At 44.5% G+C, this 10,248-nt stretch overlaps 1 protein-coding gene across 1 annotated transcript in view; it reads left to right on the top strand.

The window, feature by feature from the left end:
• The first annotated feature begins 6,900 nt into the window (after positions 1–6,900).
• The window catches only part of LOC128879371 (protein gooseberry-neuro), a 12,660-nt gene continuing 9,312 nt past the window's right edge, over positions 6,901–10,248 (top strand). Inside the window, exons 1-2 of the mRNA XM_054128444.1 lie at positions 6,901–6,952; positions 7,425–7,738. Coding sequence (XP_053984419.1) covers positions 6,901–6,952; positions 7,425–7,738 — 366 coding nt within the window. The remainder of the gene's footprint in view (positions 6,953–7,424; positions 7,739–10,248) is intronic.

Raw genomic sequence — 10,248 nt, 5'->3', positions numbered from 1 at the left:
TGGTCACAGCGAATTGGATTCGACTCGGCCCGGTGCCGGTGCCGGTACCGGTGTCGCTCGATCGCGACTTCCTTCTATTTTCCAATTATTCGCCGTGTCCTCCTGTCCCTTCGCGAAGCCTTCCGCCCTACCGCATTTTCGTGCCTCCGGTGCCAGAGTTTAGAACGTTTCTTCCGATTTTTCTCTGGATGACCTACCAGCTGGCCGTTACGAATTCATAGAACTCGGTAAATCGGGAAACGCTCCCGGTGACCTTCCCTCTTTCGGGAGTTCTCCTCTCCCGACGCCAAAACGATGATGGAAGAGACGAGAATGTTGCGTCGACGACATCCACGAGGACGTCGGGGACCTCGGATGTCCCCGACCACGATACACGATCGAGTAGCGAGAAGTTTTCTCCCGAATGGAAACCATCGTGACTCTTTCGTATTGATCCAGAAGGTTTCGAAGTGCGGTAGTTCCACTCACCCAATGAAATGAAATGACAACGCGTATTTAATGTTCGGTATATTTAAACACAAGGAAGACTTGACGTAAATTTATACGAAAAAGTAACGATCGCTTTTGTTGGGTCTCCACATTTCCAGCAGTACTTGTCCTGTCCGATATATACATATATAGATTGGATATTTGAAAAAAGTTCGTGGCATTTCTCGATCATTCGCACGATTTCATCGCATCGTTCCGCTATTGGTCGACCACAGCGTGTGTGCATCCGTGACATCTAAATTTTGATAGAGCATTTTCTCCGTAAAAACCAAAAATTTGTTCAACCGGTCGATATTCATTTACATTCGGTTTTATGTATTCGTTCCGTGCACAGAGACGCCTGGACCACGGGTGTTTCGTGAAGTTTAACGAAATGCACAAATACGTAACGTGTCGATGATATTACGAGACGTAACTCGGAGCAAACCGGGACTACCATTTAAATCGTCGTGCAATTAGAAAAGATTCGTTTCTGGAGGAGCGGCTCGATTGAAAGCGGCGGCGGCGGCGCGCGTCACGGCGGCATCGTCCAAAGAATTTCGATATCGGAAATAGAAACCGAAGAGTGTCATACACGCCGCGCCGCGGCACGCACCGTCTCGAAGCAATCCATTAAACGATCATTGTCCAAAAAGAGAACGGTCGAATGGCCAGAGGAAGTCTAATGAAAGGCACGCGCACTTTGACGGTCCTGGCGTGAGAATAAAATAATTAGCTGCCCTCCGCACTATGAACTCTTCTTCCTTCCACCCCCACCCTGTTCCTCTCGTTCTTTCTCCCTCTCTCTCTCCCTCTCTCTCCCTCTCTCTCTCTCTCTCTCTCTCTCTTGGTGTACGTTCGCCGAAGAACGTAAAGCGAGAGTGTCGAGGAAGATGAAGCACGATGGAAGTGCCAAGGTGAGAGGTGGGAGGAGCGGTGGGAGGGTAGAGAGGCGAGAGGGGGAGGGTGGCGATGGGGAGGCGACCGCTTGGCCCAGGTGGATCATAAAGCCTTAGAATGATGCTCTAATAAATCCCACTGAAAAATTGCGAGGCCTCCGGCTCGTCGAGGAGTCTCTTCTACCATCCTCTTCCCTTTCTACTTTCTTTTTCATCGTCGTCCTTGTCTTACACCCCGTTCGTTTGATCCTTTTCGTCCTGCACTTCGGAGATCTGTTCGGCGAGAGTTCAAGGTGTCCAGACTCCTCAAGTCGTTGCGTTCCGTGTTCGGACATGACTTTAACGCGGTAGGAGCGCGTCAGGAATGAGTTGTATCGAGTGAAACGCGGATCGGGACCGCCTAGAGTATACTCGACTCGTTCGAAACGAGGAGTCGTTCTTTTTTTTTTTTTTTTTTTTTTTTTGTCAACTTGACGAAAATAGAGATCTCGATTTCTACCAAAAGAAATTCGAGCCTGGCGAGATTTCGATGCCGAAGGTTTTAAGGTTTACATAGGACGATATCAGATTTAGCTTAGGCTTCCTATCAGGATCCTCGGTGCTATAGGTTATCGCTGAAAATTTCGTACCAACTCCGGGTTAAGTCTGGATTTTTCAACCTTCGGACATCGGACGCTCGCATCGAACGACGCGACGGAGCCAGGTCGCGCTACTCAAGCATCGGAAACCGACTCCATGTGCGATACGAATTATGTGAGAATACTATTATCGTATCGATAATGTCTCGTATGTAACTATTGAAATATACTTCGATAACAATTATCATATAACACGTAGTTTCGCGATAAAATAAAAGCACAGACAAAGTTCGAACGCTATGGATGAAATTATACTAGTATTTGTTTGCTTCTGTATTACCCAAACGAATGTTTCAACGACAGTGGATGGTGTTTAGCGTAGCGAGTAAACGGAGCGGGCTGCAACTCCGTGGAACCCATGGTTCTCGAATCCCGGCGAAAAGGGTCGATTTTTTTCACGAATAATTTAACAATATTTTCTTACGAATATTCTAAAAAGTTGACTTCTTAACAGTTCTTATTACTAGAGACCAGTAGGCGGTTAAAAATTAATTTCGAATTCGTGGGTAAAAGTAAAACCAGTTGCCACGAAAGGGTTCAACGGAATTTCCTTTGCGTCTTGGAATGAATAAACGAATGAAATAAGTTCGTTCCACCGGAGGTCGACGTATTCGTGGCACCGCGCGTGTTATGGTAAAAGAGCGGGAGTGAAAGGGTTGTAAAGGGAGCTAGAAAGGAAAACGGCAATTCGCCATATCGGTGTACCCGCGTGGCTATAAAAGTACCACCTCGATAATGAAGTCCAGTCGGCCGACAAAGGGTTTTATTTAAATACGACTCAGGCCAGGCGAAACGGTCCATTTGAAATCTAGAGACGACCGAGCCACGTTGCAATCCTTCGTTATTCTTTTTTGCGTGCTCGAATAAATAATCTTGATCAAACGTTTTAATGTACGCCGGTGTAGTGGAGGATAGGCTAACGAGGTGAAATTTATGATTACACAGCTTTAAATATTTTAATAAAAGAGTCGAAGAGTTGGTATTTATAAGCGATGATACTTATTTCAGATGAAAATAAGTATTTGGAAATCGGATTTGGTATTCGGAAACAAAGTTTACGAGAAAGTGCAACTGCAAAAAATTAGTTAGATATCCTTCCTTTTAAGGGCTTCTTGTTGCCTTTCTTTTCAGGGAATCGAAAGCGAAAGGGCGAATAGGAAACAGTCTAATTCCTGACGCACGGCTGCAATCCCGAAAATGTTACAGAAGAGAGCGGTGGTGGAACATAATTCAGCTTGTTATACCCAAAGCTGGTTTCGAGCGAGCCTCGCAGGCGTCGCGGACCTTATGGGTGGTATAGCCCGACCTATGCGAGGTCAGAGGGCCCTCTGTTCCAATTTTGTGCCCAATAAGACTAATTCCTTCAAAGGTGCCGGCGCGGCTCGTATAAGGCCACCTTGCCGGCGAGAACTTATCGCCTAATTTTCTGTAAATTATGTCACCCCACGACCGATTCCGTTTCCAAAAACTCCTTCTCGGAACGAATTCCAACTCGCGCCTGCATATGCGAAACACCCAGGATTTACACCATCCAGGAAATATCGTCGTTTCAATCGATACTCTGCGCTTTTTTTCTACGAGACAAGGTGTAGGTTCTATTGGTGCCAAGTAGGTTCTGTTCCACCGTTCACCGAGCGAATAAATAGACAATTTATAACGTCGACGTTGAACTATCCTCGACACAAGTTCCGGAGCAATTCTTTATCGTTCCATTTCCCGAATTACATTTCCTTTTCTTTCCTTTCGTCCGGGGCAGTTCAACTCGAGGTAAAAAAGAAAGGGTCCGCTAAGTGGGCCCTTTTCGGGCCATCACCAATTTCTATTAAAAGCAGCAATTAGTCCAAGTCCCGATAAATCATGGTGAGTGATACACCCACATCAATTTGCTTGTCAAAGACGTTTGTAACCGCGGCTCCATCGCATTCGAGCGCTTATTGTTTCCACGGTCGCTGCCGATGAACGTACACAGCGGCAGGAAGAGGACGGCGCGGCGGGCCCTAGCACCAACGAAGGGCCTCGTTGTTATGTTAAACTAGGTGAGAAATACTCGGCGCGCGCGGCACCAATGGAATTCCCGGTGCTTGAATAGGATTTACTTTCTTTCTCGGTTCGCTCTTTTCGCCGTCGACGCAGATTATCGGACATTCTCAAACCTTCTTCTGTCCGCGACGGTGCCGCGAGAAAACCACGTGATTATTTGTTACCCTGTTTAGGATTAGCAGCAGGAGAATTAGGAAACGTAAGAGATTTGATGTCAAGGGTTATTAATTCAAGGGTTACGCCTTGGTTACAATTTTCCCGAATATCCTTAGATATTTTCTCTTTTTTAAACGCTCACTATTTTTCTCCCTAAGAAAAGTTTGAATAAGAAGTGAATAAGAAGTGAATAAGAAGTCTAACGAGAAGACGAAACGCAGGGTACGGAACTGATCGCGTAGGTAAAGCGGTCGACCGTGGATCCGAGGATCGTGACTTCGAATCGCCGTGCCTTTGTTTTCGTTTTTTCGTTTCGTTTACCTACGATAATGTTACTGTTCCCCGTACTAAATCGAGTTCTTCTCGCAGCTTCGAAATGACGCGAAATGACGGGATTCGAATCGAACGCGACACCTGTCCATTTAACGCCTAGACAAAGTGTGCGTTATCCATAAATGGCACGTAAAGTCGAAGAAAGAGGTGTAGCGAAGCCGATTTCGTTCCGTATCGGTTCGGGGCACCGTAGACGGCGCGGATCTCAATGTTTCCGTAGCAAAGGTGATTTACCATTGTCTAAGAAACAGTAAATTCGGCGTGACCTGTGCTCGAGTGCCACCAGTTCGAAGGATCTACCTCTTATTCGACGTAGGCGGAGAAAGTCTTGGTTCTTTTTGTACAAGGTCGCACGAGTGGCCAGCCAAATGGTAGATCAGGTAGCACGCTATGACACGGAAAAAATTGATTAGGTGACTTTTGGTGAATCGACAGTTTTACTTTTCTTCTCCGTTGCTTCAATCTTCAGAAGCCTGGCTCCAGGCTCCAGGCTTTAGCTTTTTCGATCGTACAGTAATGTCTCCATAACTGCACAAATTTGTCTACGATAAATGCACAGAAACCAGCCCCACCACTGGGAGGGGGGTACACCTTTTGAGAGGTCGTAGAGTTCGATCGCCGAGCAGTGCAACCATGATCTGGTGTTTTCGTAGACATGCGCTTCGCTACGTCCTCTTCTTCTTTATTCGCTGTCCTCTACGTTCGAAGCTCGTCGACAAAGAGAACATACGAACTCTACGATAACTGCACAAGGTCAGACCCGAGCTCGGGGTCACTTACGGCGACATTACTGTACCATCGTATCGCTACGTAAATTTTACGCAACCCTCGACCTCTTCTATTACCATCTTACAACTTTCTTCTAACAGCTAACCAAGTAATTATTGACTAAGAATCAATGACCAAGTAATTATTTTACTCGCGTAAATCTCGTACTTCGTAAAGCGATCGTCGCGAATCGTCGCGGAAGATAGCGAATCGTTTAAAGTTTTCTTGTCCCGGTCGATAAAAAGATCTTGTACTCCGTACGAGCATTCGTAGCATTCGTATTCGGTGTCCTTTCGGAAGATCATCACGCTTCAGTCCTTCGCTCGCCGAGACTTCCCACTACTTATTTACCTGTCTCGCTACCGCGCAGATAGATTTACAAGCAGAGCGACCATTTACAAGAAAAGACCTTGGTAAAAATTTATGGCAGACAGTGGCGACCGTAAATATCTCCCATTCTAGCGCAACCAAAGTGACTCTCGCGCCGGGAGGTGTCGGGGACCGACTAGTTAACAGTCAGCGTCGATTATCTTCACTTTTTCAATCTTTCTCAATCTCTCAACGTCCAATACACGATCGACACGTAACTGACTACGTAAAAAGTAAGTCTGGATACTCTTCGGTAAACCTCGAGATAATTAACTCGAAGAAAGCGTTAATATTAACGATAGGAATGAAATTTTTAAGATCCTGCGATCAGCTATCTAACAGATTGTGTTGTCCGAAGCTCGTGTAAATAATTACAGTGAAAAACATTTTCGGATTTACGGAGAAGTGTCGAGAAACGATGGCGCGGAAAAGTCGGGCCTTCTATTTCTCTAAGTAATTGCCTTTTAAACACCGTAACACTTTCTTACGACCAAGCATCAATCCAACCCAATAAAAACATCACAACACGGATCGCGTAACCTAGCGAAACCTAAACTAGTCTAAGCATGTCCTCGACTACAGCAATCCGCAACAATCCATTCCCTATGCTACTGCTCCAATTTCGAGTATCGTCTAATGATTAGACCGTAACGTTAGGACTCCAAGAGCGACGTAAAAGAAAAATCCAGGTCGGTGGACGTGGGCGTGGCCAGAGCGCAGTAACGCCTACTATGCGTGGTCTGGTTACCAACCAAACGGTGGGGCGTGCCCCTCCGTGGGGCCCCCAGTCGGTCCCAGATAGTCCGACCCCCTCCGCGACGGGCCGGTCGGATAGAGAAAGAGGAAGCCCCCCCATTGTTCGGTTGGAAGGACACGAGGGTTCCAGTGGCAGAACTGACACGTTATTGCAGCGGTACCTCTCGCAACGAAAGCTACGCGTGCTGCCTGCTTATTCGTTTTCTTGTTTCGCGTCTTTGTCGCGCTCTCTCTTTCCCCTTTCCGTCTTGTGTTTCGGTGTTCCTTGCGCCTCTCCCCGCGAACCCGACGTGCCAACTTCGTCCTTCTGGTTCTCCATCTCCGTCGTTCGTCGGTCCTCGCCCGAAGCTATCGCCGCGCTTCTTCCTCTTAACCGACTCACCGTTAGCGAAAATTTCTATCGTCTTTACTCCGTCGGGATCGGATAGTGAGTTATAAAAAGTGTGACAAAGGACTGTAACGCCGTGATCGGTATGGAAGCTGCGAATGGCATGAGACCCATTTTCGGTGGATATCCATTTCAAGGTTGGTACTCCATTCGCTCGAATACATTTTAGACAATGTTTGAAAAATATTAGTTTCGTTTGGAATTTCAAGAAAATTTGATTCCTGGTCGTTACATCAGGTTGTCCGAAAAAGTTTCTTTCGTGAGTTGCATTCAATTTTCAGTTGCATTCAGTGCATTCAGTTTTATTTTCTGTGGCAGTGTTTACATAAATAGACGATCTAATTTCTTAGACATCGATGCTGTAACGGTTACGGAACGAAATGAATTTTACACGATTTTCTAACGTACGATAAAACATCAAATATCGTGCATGTATTAATTAGTAATAAAAGGAAAGAAACTTTTCGGACAACCTAATGTTTAACACGAACCTCCATAAATTCGTTAACTCGTGCGTTATAAGTATAATAAACGCGTAAAAATTCGATAGAACGCGTACAAGTGCTCTTATCGAATAAATAAATAATATTGGCGAAATATTTGCGACAGGGCAGGGACGTATGAATCAACTGGGTGGCGTGTTCATTAACGGCCGACCTCTTCCGAACCACATTCGACTAAAAATTGTCGAAATGGCCGCGGCTGGAGTGCGTCCTTGCATTATCTCTAGGCGGCTTCGCGTTTCTCACGGGTGCGTTTCGAAAATTCTGAATCGTTATCAAGAGACCGGCTCCATCAGACCTGGCGTCATCGGTGGCAGCAAACCGAGGGTAGCCACGCCGGAAATCGAAGCAAGAATCGAAGAAATGAAGAAGGAGAATCCTGGGATCTTCTCTTGGGAGATCAGAGAAAAACTCGTCAAGGTACGTCGGCGGCCGTCGACGTGTTTCATTTTCACCACTTTTGTCCCTTGGTTCGGTTACATACACTATAAAAGAGAGAGGATGTCGAAGTAATATTCGTCGCCTCGAAGCTTGGAAAACAGTAAAATTTCATTGATGAGCCTCGAAACCCGAAAACTATCGTTAAAAGATAAACAAGTCTACACCAAATAGTATATGTATATTTTAGCAAAATATTTTATTTGATCGAAAGGTTTCGAAAGGTTTTATTCGAAAGGTTTCAAGGTTGAGAAAAATCTCCGCTAGGGAAGACCCGGGCTGAAAGTTCCGATTTGAAGAAAACGTAAAAAATGGCTAGGAAACAACTTGGTTGACGTATGTTTCACTGTTGGCTAATTTATTGCTAAATTTATCACACTCGAACGTTTTAAGCTTAGATTTAATACGTTGGAGTAGGTAGATATTTTTTAGAGAGTCATTCGCTTGCCACTCGTCGGAGCAGAACATTTTTGGTTAAACCTCGTGGCTAAACCCTTGTACATAGAAAGCTGAAATTTTGAACAGAGGCTTCCTTTATAACGTATACAAGGAACGAGAAAGGATATTTCGAAATTCAACCCTTTGGGAGTAAAAAGGGGTTGCAACGTTTGTACGAGGAATATTTTACTTGTGGTCGGATTTGCTCTTTGATATATAATTAATTAAACACCCGAAGGATTCTGTATTTTAAAAAAATTCAATTCAACAAAATTTAGTTAGGAAATTTGTTGGTCCGAAACATTGGGTACAGCTTAATAAGTATATTATAAGAATAGTAGCCTTGCTATATCGCAGGATATAGCGGCAGCCCATCCCCCGAGAACGATAAACAACTTTCCGTTTAAACAATTTCGTAAAACGAGACGATGACACGACCGAAGCAAACGATCACAGCGAACGATCGCAGCGAACGATCGTTCCACGCTCTTCGTGACATCCTCCGAATTTCATGTAAATTGGCCACCGGTGCCTTTCGGGATCGCATTCAAACCACATTTCCGCGTGTAACGCAGAGAAAATCATCAAACAGAAGAAAAAAAAAAAAAATCCATATTGCTCGATCTCTCGATCGGGGGTGGACGTTTCCTCGGGGTCTCTCTATCTCTCCAAAGATCGCGGCGTACGGTGCTTTTTACTCTTGTGCACGAGGCGTGCACAGGGTAGGGGTGTACGTGAGCGGCCCGAGGCGACTCGCGTGTCCTTTAATACGTTACTGCCCGCCGCCTACACCCACGCTTCATTGGCGTAACGCTCGCTCGCTCGTCGACCGATTTTCGAGTATGCGAAACGACTTTCCTAAGAATAGCCTCTACGGAATTTGAGGTAGGACTCGACGCAAATTGTACCTAGACTTGACGTATATTATCAGTAGGCTGCGAATCTTTATGCATTTATAATGTACAATCTGAATCTGTGGAATCTGAATGTACAAGAACCTACAAAATGGACACAATATGCAAGAATATATAAAAAAGAATGAAAGTAAAGTTCACGTTGTAATATTTGCAAAATAAAATAAATTCTTATTTAGGTTCAATGTTTGTAGGCACGTTCGCCAAGATTTTATTTCGCAAAAAAGATTCGCGGTCTAATTATTACGTGCTTGGCGAACGCTGCATTCGCTGCGCGACACACGCGCAAAAAGACAAGGAAAAGTCGAGACGTCGCACAGTGGTTAATTTTATAGATCTAGGCGGACAAAATGAAAATACTAACGATTGAAACGTAAATATGTCTAAAAAACAAATAGCGATAAATAGATCGCGCAATCTATCTGAATATAGTTGATATATAGTTGATATATAAAATCTATGCGAACGTACCTAAGAAAATTGAACCTCGATAGGAATTTATTTTCCTTTGCAAACGTTATAATATGAACTTTACTTACAATATGTTTTTTATCACTGGCATCACTGGCATCGCACCAGTCCGAACGCATTTCGACGTAGCTCAAACGGTTGCCGGCACCTTTGCTATGGTGCATATTGCTCCCCGGGTCTCTTCTTACAACGCATGTTTATACGACGCGTCTGACTCGTACTTTTCGTGTTCGACTCGAATTTCTTACCACGTGTCCCGCGTTATAGGCGAAAGTGTTGATCGATGTAACCGAAACATACAAGAGTTTCGTAAAAGAGTCGCGTAAACAATGTTTCTACGTCGAACCAGTTTCCTAATTCGTCGATATATTGGGTTGTCTGGAAAGTCCATGGCGATTTTCAATAAGCGGTACAGGTCTGAATATATCGGAATGGTTGAAAACAAATGACATGTGGACATCCTCTTAAAAAGTGCAAAAGCTGTGGAACCAAATGGTGCATACATAATTCAATATATATATATATTCAGGACGGTCCTTCTATTGGGTTGTCCATAAAGTTCGTGGCAATTTTTAAGAAACATCCAAAGACACGTTTGAATTTTGATATATATATATTGTTGATATATATATATATTCAACAATTCGAATTCTGCGCTATTCAGGACGG

Source organism: Hylaeus volcanicus, chromosome 7 (genome assembly GCF_026283585.1).
Source record: "Hylaeus volcanicus isolate JK05 chromosome 7, UHH_iyHylVolc1.0_haploid, whole genome shotgun sequence".
Classification (NCBI taxonomy): domain Eukaryota; kingdom Metazoa; phylum Arthropoda; class Insecta; order Hymenoptera; family Colletidae; genus Hylaeus; species Hylaeus volcanicus.
This window is presented reverse-complemented; position numbering and strand designations above follow the sequence as displayed.